The sequence below is a fragment of the Oxyura jamaicensis genome, chromosome 5 (assembly GCF_011077185.1).
Source record: "Oxyura jamaicensis isolate SHBP4307 breed ruddy duck chromosome 5, BPBGC_Ojam_1.0, whole genome shotgun sequence".
Classification (NCBI taxonomy): Eukaryota; Metazoa; Chordata; class Aves; order Anseriformes; family Anatidae; genus Oxyura; species Oxyura jamaicensis.
In genome coordinates this window covers 27,394,712-27,410,649 of record NC_048897.1, presented here as the reverse complement: position 1 = coordinate 27,410,649, position 15,938 = coordinate 27,394,712, and the positions used below count along the sequence as shown (strand labels likewise).

Sequence of the window (15,938 nt, the reverse complement as noted above, 5' to 3'; positions counted from 1 at the left end):
TTCAGGCCCCTACTCAAAAAATAAAAATCAATCCCCCATACTTCCACAAGAGTGCTGTCAGGAAAAAAAGCACTTGTGATATGGTCAATAGGGCTATATTCTTAAAAAGAAATGATAATGGGAGAGCACATGATGGAACAGCACTAGTAGTTAACTAGGAGCCCAAAATCAAAAGCAATCCTCCACCTCCCCCAACAACTAGTGATTAAAGTACTATGTTCAAAAACAAAAAGGAGGAAAAGCAGGGATAGGAAACGAGACCAGAGACAGAACACTGCTGCATTTACCCTTAAAATGTAAATATATGATCAGGGATTATTAATAATTAGTCTCTAAATTCAAATGGTAGATCCTCACTTCCACACTACAGAAAAGCACACGCGTATCTATGTATTTATACACACAAAATCTGAAGTGCGAAATGGCAGAAAACACAAGATGAAGGAAAAAAAGCAGTGCAGAATGGTAAAGAAAAATCAAACAGCAGCTGGAAAATAAAGGATTAAACAATCACCATGTAATTCATGGTTAATAAAAACAATTGGCCTCTAGAAGAAAACAAGAAGGAATACAGGAAAACCTATCACTAATTTCAGCTGTTGCCTTGTCTTGTACTCGTTTCATAATCTTCTTGGTTTAAAAATAATCCTTTTGTAAATTAGTTGTATTTATTCAAATGGGCTTCTAGAGCTCCACAACCACTAGTAAATTGCAACTGTCACTTATCAGGTAATCAGCAACTCATTGTCTACCCTTCACTCCTCAATATTTCAGATCGAGCCAAGAATGGTATTCTAGAGATGCAATCTCAGACTTCCTGGTATTTTGGGGTTGACTTCCCAAAAGGATTGATGGGGACACTAAAAAGCCATTCTTTGCAAAATCATACCTTTTTCTGACCATGCGATCCAAATCAAACACACTGAGTATGAAGACTTTTGGCTAATCTCTAACTATTACCAGAGCCTTAAATTTAAACCTTTTTCATATTAACTCTGGGACTGTTTAGTTTCAAGCATAAACTTTATAGTTAGCTACTGTTCCTATAAAGAGCCTGACCTGGAAATCCACATTCACTCATGAAGCTGGAGAAATAAGTCATATAAGAATGCAAAAATGATACAGCGTAGTTGTACACCTACTTAAAAAAAAAAAAAATCATCCTGTAATTCTAAAGCTATGTGCAGAAACTGAATGACAGAAGAGAAGTTGGAAAAAACGTGCAATGAAACAATATTAATACACCTCCAGAGTGAAATGCTGGCTCTGCTGAAATAAAAGATAAAATCTCATTGACCTTACTGACACAGATCTGCAACCATGTTTTTAACTGAGGGGATCAAAAATTTTCTGCCTGTTTATTATCTAGCACAAAAAGACTGATTTTGCAGAATCTCCATGTTTCCCAGACACTTACAATGGCACTGAAAATTGCAGAGAAGATGTTTCTTATTTAAGACGCTGACTTAATTCTCCTAAAATTGGGATTTTTTAGAATGTATTTGTACCAAGGAAAATGAAGCATATCTGACATTTGTGTTTTTTAAAAATAAATTGCTCCTTGTAAATACAATTTCACATGAAGCCTCTTCTGTTTTTCACTATTGCAAGCACAGCATTTCATAATATTTTCCACAGGTAAATTATCCACTAACCACAGGATAGCCTTCAGTTTTCATTTTAAAGAGCTGAAGCAAAGAATTGGCACTGATTTGGGAGTGAAGTTTCTGCTCATTGGTTTACACTACAGGTGGGATTTCCAAATCTGTTTAAGAGACTTGCATCTGCAACTCCTATACTTTTTTTTTTTTTTTTTTTTTTTTAAATGTGAATTAGGCCCCAAAATACTGCCAAGTTTTGAAGAGATTACAAATGGAGAGAAATGATAGTATGCAAAATACAAGAACTTGGTACCTGTATGAGAGAGGCAGCAGCTGGAATTTGACGGTTGAAATGCTTCTGTCTTTGTTTCTGCTGTACCTTTAGGGCAAAGCCTGAACCAAGAATTCCCTGTGGTAAGAAAGAAAACACAGATTTTATTTTATTTTTTTTTTGTAAAGGAGGAAAAGAAAGCATACATAAGCTTGCCAAATTATGTTGTATTAATAAACTCCCATTCAGCATCATAAAACCCAACTAATTACTTAGAGGAAATGACTTAATACTGTTAAGTTTCAAGACTCAGTTAGTATTACTTGTTGAAACAAACTATGAATGCTGTCGTGCCCTGATCCAAAGCCTATTTAAGTCTACTGGGCTCAAACACTAAAAAGCAAGCAGAAATGATATTTCATACCCTCCAGAAGTCTCATAAATGCTTGTGCAAGGGAATGATAGAGAAGGGAAAAATATTAACCTGATGTGCTTAACTTCTTTTTTATGAGAAACAAAGCTTTTTAACTGTAGCATGGCAATTCCTTTTTCCATATGTTAACCCATGCAGGGATGGGAGGACAGGGAAGAGGATAAGGACCATTACAACACAGTCAGGACTGTGGTGAGTTCAGCAAGAGGCCATCTAATCAATTATCAGGACAAGGGGCATGGACGAATGGCACTGAATGGTGTACAACCTAAAACAACTTCCAAATGTAATGTAACTTAAGTCCATAATTACATATAGAGCAAGTCATTTATGTTGTCATGTGCATAGCTGTAGACATATTTAACAAAGGTTTTAGTAACACAGAGATAAGAACACATCTTCTATAAATCAGCTAATGTGACTACAACTACTCAAAAAAGCATAATTCATTTTCTACATATGGTAGTCAAGGTGTCAGAGCAGCCAGTGATCTTGGCTCAACCTCTAAGAAATATATTAATCATCCAGTATTTTGAAAGAAACAGGAAAGACTCTTACTATTACAATCACTGAGCAAAGATCAAAGAGCTAACGATGATCAAACATCACTTATTTGGGAAACGCAGAATCGTTGCTAGACCATGAACAGTTAGTTCTCTTTAGCCACAATTACTTCTGTCTGTGATCTCAGCCTGCTCGTCTGCTTAAAATGGGAGCAAGACGTATGCAATAGCTACTACGTATCAACTATTTACCACTAGAGCTTCAAAATCTAAGTTTCCCCTTAGGGCCAACTCACAGAAATAGCTTAACTCAGTAATAAAACCACAGCAATAAAGGTGGGGGGTGTTCTTTTATTTCTACAGTTATGAAAAACTGACAGGTAAACATAAAAGCAGTGCTGTGAAGGTGAGGCTGCTGTACAAGTATTTATAAAACATCATTGCTGGCATTCAAGTCTGAGAAAAAAAAACTCAGCCAAAAAAAAAACAGCTTTGGCATCTTTCTTGCAGATCATTTCATTTACTAAATCTCCCTTCTAAACAAGGAACAAACATGAAAGGTCAGAGTGAGGAGGGAAGAGAGAATACACTTTTAATGGCAAACTGATGTTGGAGAATCTAAAAATCTACACTCGAAAGCACTGCAGCTTTTATAGAGTGACTAATTTTAAAAAACAATTTTAGTTTTAATAGCTGCTGTTACATTTCACAAAGAGTTTTTGTGGAGGTGCTGGCATAGAAGTATCACTTTTATCCATTCTGTCCCCATCACTTCCCTGCCATAGCTACACTATGCTGACAGAACTGTGTCACTGAAGTAACAGGCTTGCTGAAACTAGCAAGATTTTACAGTAGGAAGTATTCTATATAGATCTAGACTTTTTCACCCCTTTCACACCAAATTGCACAAAATTTCTGACAGCACAATTCTGGTCACACAAACATTTTAACAGAACAATTCACAAGTATTGCTAAATTTGTGAAAGCAATACCTTGAACTACTCTTTGCACTGAACATTTTGGGGCTTTCAAACCACAGCCCATCTTTCACTGATTTTGAATTTACTCTTAGTACTCAGGTGCCTTGTTTCTTGTTAGAAAGTACTTGGGAATCTGTCTTCAGTGCAAACAAAGAGCCCAAACACTTAAAATCTCAACCCTAAATCACTTTTGAAAATGAGACTTTGGCTATGGTCAGACATTAACTTGGCAGACTGCATCAGTTGCCAACATAACTGTCCCTGACTGCTTACTGTTGCCTCTGCCAGTGACACCTTTTCTGCAGTTTTGCCAGAGGAAGGGTGTGTATGAGAACCTTGCAGTTCACCTTGGACTTAAACATTTGAGTAAACTATGAGTGAATGCTATAAGAAGCCAAAACATCACTAGATCACTGAGTCCAGAGATACGTAGCATGAGGAATACTTCCTTTGTACTTCTTGGATGGGCAGACAAAGTTTTTTGGTTTAAACACCCCCTTCTCAAATATACAGAAAAACTAGCGTTGTATGCAATAAACACTGCATATTCATGCACCCCCCCCCCCTTTTTTTTTAAACTACACAAAGAAGCTTTTTAGCTTCTGAAGTTTAAAGGATCGTTAACAGAAAGTTTCCTCTGATGAATAGTGGGTCAACAGCAAATTGCCAGCAAAAGCACTAAATAACCTACCGCAGGTAGTGCAAAAAATGAAATTGCAAATACTGAAAAACAAGATGCAATGGTCTTTCCAATCCAGGTCTGAGGCACTTTATCCCCGTAGCCAATAGTTGTAACTGTCACCTGTAAAGAAAAATACTTAGAGCATTACAGGAAGTATTAGTATTTGTTTTTTCTTAATTCATTTTTATTGCTTTATTTTAAAGAAACCTGAGTCACATTCCTAACTCTCCCAATGACAATCTGTGCTATATTAATGGAGGCAGTTCTCCTCTCTGGGTTTGCTTCCCCACCTATAACAGAACAAAAGAGGCACACGAAATTGAATTACAATAAAATACAATAAAATATTTAAAATCTTGTGAAGTAATACCATTAATTTAAGTCTTCATGGCTGAGACAACTTTACTGAATACAAAGTTACTGGGATGTGGGCTGCCTGCCCATGTCAGACCCTTTCCTTAGGGAGAGGCTGCCAACGGCTCTGAATTGCTGATTTTCTTTATGAGCAGCGGATGTTTGCTGAAGAATTTCAGGGCTGTTGCAAAGACAGGCTATATATACTGTAATTATGGAATATGAATGGGGTCAGACATGAAATATTCTACAGAATAACGTTGGTATAAATAGCAAGAGAAGCAGAAAGATTTCCATACAGCAACAGCTCCTTAAAACAGTCTAATGAATCACTAACTTGCATAGAACATCAAGAGCAAGAACAGATAATTTAATGCATGCATACAGGAAACATCTGTTGAGTTTGGGTTTCAGTGAAGTAAAGATTACCACCATGGTGACATAGCATAACAAGGCTTAATAAGTCATTATTTGCAGGAGCTCAAGGAAGGAATGGATTTGTTTCAAGCAGAAGGGATAAATTTGGCATCTGAGAGCAATTTAAACTCACCTATGTCACAAACTATTCCTGAATTTGGAAATTAGAGAGATTTTTTATCTGTGACTTTGAAGAAAGCTAACCAATTCAGACCATGTGAAGCGCACGAAGCTCTCAAGCAGTTGAAGCACACCTCAGCTGCTGGCTGTTCAGATTTCTGACAGCGTGAGCATCAGCTGCCCAGGACACAGAGGATGTTGGCCCCAAAGAGTAATACACAAGTGCCACCCACTTCTGAGCCCAGCAGCTGCTCACCTGCCTGCCTCAGTGTGTCCTCCCCTGCAACTGCAGAAAGGCAGCTACTGCCCACAGCAGCATCAACAGTGGAAGAGAAGGGAAGGGAAAGGCACGTTAATAAAGGCGAGATGCTTGTTAAAGGGTGAAGTGATAGGACTGGGGAAGTAGAAGTGGGTTTGGGTTTGGGGAAGTGGAAGGGCATGACAGGTGGTCCAGGAAAAGTGTTGCCATCTGCCTATTAATAATCATCCATTGCTATTAAAAGATAAGATACTACAGGGAAATATTGTAGGTTTACTTCCCACCTCAGAAATGCATGAAACAAGCCATCTATTCTCACTGTCCACCTTCTAAGCAATTAATCATTCTGTCTCTCTTTGACACATGGCAAAGGGATGGCTCTAGCTGTTGGAGGTGGTGGTGTTACAAGTTTATTTCAAATTACTTATACTGGAAACATTCAAGTGTTATCATTTCATATTAATTTAAGTTCTTAAACTGTGGCTTAGTTCCAAATTTGGTTCCTATTATACAAAAGTGTTTTAAGAATCAGTAAGGTAAGTTAAGAACAAATGTACCTTTACCTATATTCTTGATATTCTTGTTGAAATACCACCTATATTCAGGGCCTGACGAGGACCTGAAGGGATGGTCTTATAGCCTTACCTACACAAGATGGTCAGTTTAAAAGAAATCTTAAATTCTAATTACAATTTTCTAATAATAAAATACAGTATGGAAAAAATAGGAATGAATTCTAGCAAATACGATGGCCTCCAACACCTTCATATGTAAAAGATTATGAGACAAGCCACTGTTTTATGCCTCAGTCTTTGAAAAACTTTACAAATCCAGGTGATTGAAAAGTTTTGTCAACCATTCTGCGTTACAGTTGTAATGCCATTTTTAAATCCTAGAATCAACTAGAACTGTAAAAAAAAAAAAAAAAAAAAAAAAGTGCTTTTAAGCTGACTAGAGTATAACAGAAGCATTCATACAAAACTATAACAGAAGAAGAATTCATACAAAATTCATAGGCATTTACCTTCTCTGCCCCCACTACCATCCCCGCCTATCCCTTCTGAATAGGTCTATATGAAGCATCAATGACAAAAACATTTTCTGTGTGGTTTGTTTGGGTATATTTTAAAAAACTTTTTTGAAATTGGGTTGCAAGTCACAATGTGCGTTTAAGTTAAAAATTTTCTCTGCACTCATAACTCCAATCCATCTACAAATGCATTGTATTCCAAAATTATATTTTCTTTTTCACTAAGATATATGTTGTTAAAACCCTATATACCAAGTTTCCACCCCAGATGATTTTTTATAGTCGAATTATAACCCCCTAAAGAGTACAATACTAATTTTGGAGTTGTAAAATAGGATCTTAAAATGGAAATAATGACTCAACTTCTAATCCAGCATGGTAAATACATTGGCATAATGAAACTAAATTGATACAAGAGCTCACACATTAAATTTTCATTGCAAAGCAGCGTGGAAAACTAATTGTTTTAATTACGAGCAAAATCATATTCATCCATTGACTATTTCAGAACTTTGATCTGATGTACATCACCACAGGCTTTGGTGTTACAATTAATCCTGTTTCCATTACATATGCACTGATAGTCTAAAGGAAGAAATTTGAAGCAAAAAAATATCTAGACAGCAACAATAAATAGCAATGTTTGTTAGCACTGAATAGGGATTTTATTCAAAGCTATCTGGATAAAATAAGTACAAACTAATCAGGTGTGTAATGATGCTCTGTTGATGAAATACTGAATACTTCGTGACAGTTTAGGTAGTTAGCTACAGGACACAAGACTGCACGTGTCAGAGGCAGACACCACAGGATTGAGGAGCAAATACAAATTAAAAGATTAAAAAAGCCAAGCACTAAAGCAAATGAGGGAAAGTCACCTTACAGAGAATACCTTAACTCTTTGTTTCTAAGTTTGTAACACTGAAACCTCAAAATTAATTGTAGCGGGTATTTTTTCGCATACCAAATACCACTGAGAATTTTCTGACCTACTTAAATACTTGTCTTCATAAAATCAAGCAATACAAGAACACCCAGAGACACACCAGAAACACTGACAGGTTCCCTGACTTCTTTGCAACTGAAGTACAGTGTAAATTGCTAAATGTTTTAAATGCTCTCCCGTAACGATCACGTAAGAAGCCGTTATACTGCTTGACATCTTTAGTCAACTGCATTCATGCAAGTTGAATATAAAGTAAATTCTTTCCAATTTTCTGAAATCCAGGCATCACAAGTGTAAACAGATTAGATACTTATGCTGTTATTTTATTATGAAGTGTGCGATCTGTATAAAGCTTAAAAAACAAACAAAAACCTATTGATCTTTCAGTATTTTGAAATCTTTTCCAAATGACAATATTTTTCTTCCTTGTACATCTAAGGATGTTAGAAAGAGCTGATTCACACAACAAAAATTTCATTTGCTGCTGTAAATAACCTGTATGTACATTGCAGAGCCCTCAAAAGATTCATGTTATATCCTTCTGATGAACAAGTTAAGAAAATATGTGCTACAGGGCAAGCATTCAGAAATATCAGATTTAAAACTGTAATCTAAAACTGAAGAAAGGACTTCCTGGTCACCACTGCTATAAATATTTAAAGGGAACTTTTGGATTCTTTTTCTTCTTGAAATTTCGAAGTCTTTTTCATACAGTTATTGTTTCAGGCTCACGCCACCTTTTTTGATGCGGTTGATATACATAAATGAGACACAACCACATCTGAAGGACAAAAAGACTTCAGTAACTTAGGATTTGAAATGAAATGGAACTACACACCCATGGGTGAACAAAACAAACAGAATATATTAACTTCACTGTCATGTCTCTGAAATAACAGGTCTTCAGTGCTGCCCAGCCATCAATTGGGGAGCCTAGTCTAATATGCCCTAAGGGTGGCATTTTCAGCCATCAAAATCAGCTCTAAATCTAAGCCTCCTAACCAAATAGTGGCCCAAACTAAACATCTCAACTTGTGAGATTGAGATCTTATTGGGAAAAGTTAGTTAAACTCACCTAAAATTTGCAAAGTCACTTCTGTGCACTGAAAAAAAAAGAAAAAAAAAGAAAAAAGAAAAAAAAGAAAAAAAAAGAGCCTACAGCTTTAACCAACTTAGTAAGAATAAAAGATGTAAGTTTTTTTGGGTTTTGTTTGTTTGTTTTTCTTTCTGGTTGGTATTCTTAGTTTCTGGCTAGTTCAAGTCAGGCATATTAGGGCATACTAACTCCTGAAAATACAGCCCCCTTCAGAATTAATTAGCCTTCCCCCCACAGTTCCTATTGGCAGGTTCTGGAACAGAACCTGGGTCAGGTTCTGACAGCAACAGACATTCTTGTAGGCTCCCGTCTTCATTTCTGAAAGCTGGGTTTCCAACCACATTTTGTGTTGCACTGTTTCATGATCTCAGTTTATTCCCCTCCACACTTCTATTGCCCAGCTCCTGCAGTACGCACACCTGCGACACAGCATGCTCCAAATGCCGCAGGATCCCATTCTCAGTGTTCTGCCTCACAAACAAAAGCTGTTTCCACTCCCTCTTGTAAAATAGGCTATTCATCCCCCAATCACCCTGGCAGCAGTTCTCAAGGACGACGAGATATAGGGCAAACTTTATTGCATCAAAACAAAGAGAATTGTTCATTATTAGTGAATAGTCAGGGCTTATCTGAATGACTTTTTATTTTACTTCCCCCTACAATCACTCCTTACCTCATCACAAAGGTAACTAAAGTAGGAAAACAATCTAGCAAAAAGACTTAAAACCTCCTAGGAAGATTGTTATTTGTGCATCCAAATTATTTACAGAAGATAATTATACAGTGACAACACGTAACAAAAGCATTTTGATGGCTTTCACTTGGAGTTAATGGATGATTTTAGACCTGAACACAGTAGTAAACCTGCAGTTACACACACAAGCAATACAACTCATATGAGATCCAGTAGCTTTCTATCCTAGCCTGACAGTTGCATCCTAACCTGATAATCCACTGCCAGTTGTTTAGATTTTACAGTACGGTGATACCCACTCCCTTTCTGTGGGATGCTGCAGGATGCCAGCCTCCCTCTGCTCACTCATCGGATGAAAGGGGAATAGCAGGAGGTCTGCTGGCCACCAGCAGTCAGTGTGCAAAGTCAACAGCCAGCTCTGCCTATGGGATTTGCTCTCACCTGCTTGAGCATACGTACTTCTCAGATCTACAGTAAAAGGTTTCTGTCAGCCAGAGCTTGCACAAGAGACTCTTTCTGCACAAAAAGCGTCAGAAAACAAAGCAGCAAGTCATCTCAGCCATGATATCAAAGGATGTGCTGGGGAAAGTTATTGATGTACACAGACAACCTGACTGCAAGCTCTGAACTGTTTGGGGAAACTCCACAGTTTTTTTCCACTCTCTGTTGGTACTATTATTATTATACCTCACAAAACACAGTAAGTATAAGAAAAAGAAATCTTTATTTAGGTACAACAAGAAAAAGAACACTTAAAGCATATTCAAGATAGCCAAATATTTTTGGAGGGAACTTTTCAAATGCTTTCCTATGAGGGTATTTCCAGCCATGAGAGAGGAAATCACAGCCAACTTAATTTCAGCCTCTTAGAGACTTATTTCAACAGGACCACATTCTGTACTGGTTTTTGAATTTTAACTGAAAGCTAAATTCCTTACTTATATTTTTTCCAGGTCCTGGCATATTTTTTTATTTTTTAAGAAATAATTTACTTTTGTTTCATCGAATTGACAATAATTCTCTTCAAACTTTTTGGATTCTTACAGAAGGGTTTTTTTGTTACCTAGCTCCTTGGTACATTTGATAGAGGTTTAAGGCTTTGGGAATTAAGAAAAAATGTTTTGAGAGTATTCTTTATCTGTAAGAATATCTACATCTGAACTTTGCAAGTAAGAAGTTTAAGAGATCCACAACTGCCCCACAGATCTTTATTAATTTAGAACAAAATGTATTTGGAAATTGCTCATGGAGCAATTAAAGCTCAGTGATGAGTAGAGTTCCACAAATTCTATATAAACACCACCACTTCAAGCCAAAAATTAGAAAAAAAAAAAAAAAAGAATATAATAGGCTTATTATAGCTGGTGTTCTTGACTTGTAAAGCACAAAAAGGATAAAATTGAAGTGTCTCTTTCTGTCCTACACTCACGTCGCTGTGCAATACTCAACAGCTTTTTTTTTTTTTTTGAATTGGGGGGAGAAGGTTCTAACACCCTCCCCCCCTTTATGCAGCAACTTTTCAATATTTATGTTCAACTATTATAAATTAAACTTGTTCTTGCAATGCATGCTTAATTTCAAGTGGCATTTTCTGCAACTTTTCAGAATAGCTTTTGAGTAATTTTGATTTTCAATTTAAATTAAGAACATGTTGATAGACTTCTAAACAGGAATAGGGTTTTATGTATGCTTAGAAGCAAGCAAACTTATCAACGTTTTGTTGAATGCAGTCCTTGGTGAGAAAGCACATATCTCTGAATTAAAGGAACAAGAAACTCTTCAGTTAAAGCTCATACTTGCAGCCCAGGGCTCAATTCAGTCCAAAGGAATGGGCATAGGGCAATGTCCACACACAGCTATATTCAATAATCTCTTCTGGCAAATAGCACTCATGATCAAAGAGGCCGTTAGCACAATCCCCATAATGGTTTTCCTGAAGGATGTTTGTTCAGATGTTAAGGTTGGAAATTGTGCATCACTTAATGGATACCAAAAGGAGAGCTCCGTTCCATCTGCCTGAGGCATGATGGAATTAATGCTCAAGGAAGAAATAAAATAAATAAATAAATAATGGAGACAATGAGCCAATAACACTTCCTGTTGGAGATCATCTTTGACAGTCTAGTTAAGGGCATTTCACTTTTTTTTTTTTTTTTTTTAATTCTTGTTTTTATTGTCCAGAACCTACAGTAGGTCTTAAAAACTGTAAGCCTAGACAGGAAGGACAACAAAACCGGAGTAAATTTGAATACTTGCACAGGGTAGTTGAAAGATGGATCACGTTACTTGTACTTTATTTGCAAATAATACCCTTGTATTTTAAAAGACATACAGACAGGCAGCCATTGGCAGAATTGTTTATACCACACGTTCTGCATTTAAAAGTGGCAGTAATACAGACAAATCTTTACTCCGTGCCACAAGGTAACCTCAGGTTTCTCCAAGAAGCCCACAAACTGGCTCATAGCTACAGCCTGGAGTATTCAAGGAAATTCAAATAAAGCCCAGGAGGCCATTTTACATATGGAAATGGAACAGCAATATAGATTTATAAATAACAACAATGACAATGAAGAACATTTAATTAAAAGTTATGCACCCTATGGGTATGCCTATAGTCAGCAAAGCAAAGCAATAGAGAAGTACCCAGTTCCAGATGCAGTTTAGTTGTGGTAACACAGACCTTTTAAATGATCTACATTATGCTATGCCACATATTCCATTGCCATTTTTTAGCAGGGTACGCATACACTGAGACAACTAAAAAAAAGTGCAATGTTGTAGAGTAAAAAAAGTAGGGTGTGAAAACAGTATCAAGTACTTTTTCCTTAGAAGTGTTCTCTGCTACCTAAGGTAAGTCAGTACTGGGGCACTTTTTGAGAAGTGAGATTAACTATACGCCAGAGATCATGTATCTGTGGAGGTCTTCGCAACAGGAATTGAGAATTACCTTCTGCATAACCAATTCAAAACAGATGGAGACAGGTTTTCAGTGAGTTGAATTTGTGGTGCTTAAGCCATTCTGAAAATTTTGACTAAAACATATCAAACTTTTAAGAACAGTTCAAAGTTCTTTTTGTTTTTAATGAGTTTGAGAACCTCATTAGGAAGCATCCTGACACTTACTGACCTCCCTGATACTGACCTAACCTTAAGAGGGCTTTTCCCTAAAAGAAAGCATGAAGACTATCGTATCAAAACACCAAAAGTGGATGGAACTTCACTTCAGCTTTGTTTTGCTAAATCCTTTCAGTAGTTAGCAGAAATATAGCACCTACATTTAGAGCAGAAAAAGGACACTAAATTCTATTTTTAATACTAAACAAGTGTAGTGGGTTTATGTGGCAAGGTTTTGGTAGCAGGGGGCCATAGGGGTGGCTTCTGTGAGAAGGATCTAGAAGCTGCCCCATGTTTGGTAAGGGCCCCACTGCTGACCAGAGCTGAGCCAATAAGTGATGTTGTTTGCGCCCCTGTGAGAGCAGATTTAATACAGGAGAAAACAAAACAAAACAAAACAAACAACAACAACAAAAACTCTGCGCCACACAGCAGCTGGGAGAGTGAGAGGAGTGAGGAGCAGCCTTGCAGGCACCAAGGTCAGTGAAGAAGGAGGGGGAGAGGTGCTCCAGGTGCTGGAGCAGAAGTCCCCTGCGGCCTGTGGAGAGGCCCATGGTGAAGCAGGCTGTCCCCCTGCAGCCCATGGAGTACCACGGTGGAGCAGGGTTCCACACTGCTGCCCGTGGAGGAGACCACAGTGGAGCAGGTGGACCTGCACCAATGGAGACTGCGGCCTGTGGAAGACCCCTGCCAGAGCAGATTCCAGGCCGGACCTGCAGCCCGTGGAGAGGAGACCACGCAGGAGCAGGTGACCTGGCAGGAGCTGCTGCCCGTGGGGGACCCAGGTTGGAGCAGTTTGCTCCCGAGGGATGGACCCCGTGGTACGGACCCATATCTGGAGCAGTTTTTGAAGAGCTGCTGCCTGTGGGAAGCCCACGCTGGATCAGTTCAGCAAGGACTGCATCCCGTGGGAGGGACCCCACAGCACAGGGGACGAGAGTGACTGAGAAGGAGCGGCAGAGAAGAATTGCTATAGACTGACCATAAGCCCCACTCCCCTGTTCCCCTGCGCCACTCGGGGGGAGAAGGTGGATGGGGGGGGGAAGGTGCTTTTGGTTTCTTTCCTTTGTTTCTCACTTCTCTAGTTTGTTAGTAATAGGCAATAAATCTTACTATCTCCCTATGCTGAGTCTGTTTTGCCCATCACAATAATTACTGCGTGATCTCCTTGTCCTTATCTCAACCCTTTAGCCCCTTTCATCGTATTTTCTCCCTGTTCCTCTTTGAGGAGGGGGAGTGAGAGAGCGGTTGTGGTGGACCTCGGTCGCCCACCCGAGTAAAACCATCACAAGTTACTTTAGGGACTCACTGAGTACAGTATCACAGTCCAAATGGCATCCTGCAATATAACAAATTATAACAGAGGAAGAATATGACTATAATTAAATCTGTTGACTAATTTAGTTGATTGTAACTGGAGAAAAATAATAATAAAAATAATAACAGGCACATCTATTGAGCAGCAATTCCCTGAAAGGAGAATATTTCAATATGCTGACTGATCTTATTGCTTTTATGGAAGGCTTTACTGTATTTTCTGTAAGCCAATCTGGTCTGTCACATATTCAATTTTTAATGTTAATGCCAATGACAGCATGTGTTTTTAAACGCAGCTACATCTGCCACTGTTAATTACTGAGTCATCTGTCCCCTGTACTGAAAAATGAAAACACCGTGATGACATGAAAGCTTTGAAGAAGCCACTTGTCATTAACCGCTTCCTTGCGCTACAAAGTAAGTTTTCTGATCCTAAAAGGGGCTGAATTTAATCACGACAGACAGAAAGAGAACAGAATTCTGCAGCAGATCTTAGTAGCAACCTACACAAAACATCAGATTCATACAATGCTGTATATGAATTTCAGCACCAGGAGACCTGCAATAGACTCGCTCATGAATAGATCTTCCCTTCCTGAAATAGTGTGTGGTACTGTTTGTAAAGAGAAGACAATATAAGCACACATATGCAGAGGTTTATCAAAAATATTTCTCAAGAAGGTATGTTCTATTGGTGAATCAGGCGTACTAGTCCTGTACTTGTACATGAGACATGGCAGTCCCAGTTTTAATGAAAGAAATCAGTTCATTTTGATTTAAAACAGCCAAAGAAGACTTAAGAAGATCAGCATGTTTTGAAAATGCAAGCACAAAATTATTAGTAAATGCTGATGAATTTTAAAATATCTGTAGCACTTAATGACGACAGTTCATTTTATTAAGCCAATTATAACAGATAAAAACAAGCCATTGCTTGAATGCTAACAATAAGGAAAAACAGCTTGCAAAAAGATACCTTTCTTTGAACCTTAAGAGGATGGGGAAAGGGAAACAATTACAGATGGGAAATCCCGGAACAAAGCAGCCAATATAGTATTTGCATATCGTTTGAGAAAAGGAAGAGGGAATTGTTACTAGCAGAAGCAACAGAATTAAAATGCTTACTAAAATAGTAGTGGTATGTCAACATAGTGCAGAGAAATGCCACAGAAGGATACCAAGTTGGTTCCAGAGCAATATAATCGCTTCAAAACAGTCTTGATTTAAGTATCTCAGATACTCCTTGTTCTGGGATTAGTCATGCTGAATTGCAAATCATAGATAACCATTTAAAAAAAAAAAAAAAAAAAAGCCCTGATTTAGCAAGACTTACTGTATTAGATGGTTGAACCCTACCATGAAAAAGTAGCAAGAAGTATATCACTATAACAGAAGGGAAGAAGGGTTAAAGAAATGAGAATAGATATTTCTGTATCTGGTATACATAACTTGATCACTTTAGATTGCATAAGACTATAAGCATCTATACTATTTTCTTAGTTTTACAGAATTACAAAACCAGAACGTTTACCTTTGCAATAAAAGGACATTTCAAAGTGCTGTTCTTACTCCATGCCTGCTTGAACTATACTCCGTATTTGAGGGTGTTAACTACTTTCAGTACATGTGAACTTGCCATACTTACCACTCCCCACCACAGGGCATCTGCATAGCTGCCAAACTCTGTTTCTCCAGAATCATTTACAGCATCTTTTTCAGCCAGGTACACAAAATAAGAGGAAAAAATCAGGCCCAGGAATCCAATGTAGAGTGTAGTTATCAGTTCCTGCACACAGGATCAAAATAACAGCATTACAATATTGCTGAGACATAAAATTTACCTATCACTGACTTTTTTTAAAAGATAACTGCAACAGAAGAATGTAATTTCAGCAATTAATAAACACTGACACCAACTGTTGGCTGTAAGTTAGCATCCACTGAGCTCAGTGGTGAAAGAATTTACACAGTAGCTATTGAATTGGTCCAGCATGAACATTCATTGAAAAATTCATTGAACAAACTTTTCAAATGCTGCCATATTCAAAGCAACTTTGGAAAAAAGACGCATAATTTTTAGAAATGTTCGGATTCCCTTTTAGAAATCTCACTCCTGTG

At 37.8% G+C, this 15,938-nt stretch overlaps 1 protein-coding gene across 9 annotated transcripts in view; it reads right to left on the bottom strand.

The window, feature by feature from the left end:
• KCNQ1 (potassium voltage-gated channel subfamily Q member 1) overlaps window positions 1–15,938 on the bottom strand; it is a 397,025-nt gene that overhangs the window by 243,545 nt on the left and 137,542 nt on the right. For all 9 annotated transcript variants that reach the window (XM_035328507.1, XM_035328503.1, XM_035328504.1 and 6 more), the window contains exons 6-8: window positions 15,466–15,606; window positions 4,480–4,590; window positions 1,915–2,010 (exon numbers count right to left, since the gene is read on the bottom strand). In XM_035328507.1, the coding sequence (XP_035184398.1) occupies window positions 1,915–2,010; window positions 4,480–4,590; window positions 15,466–15,606 (348 nt within the window). The remainder of the gene's footprint in view (window positions 1–1,914; window positions 2,011–4,479; window positions 4,591–15,465; window positions 15,607–15,938) is intronic.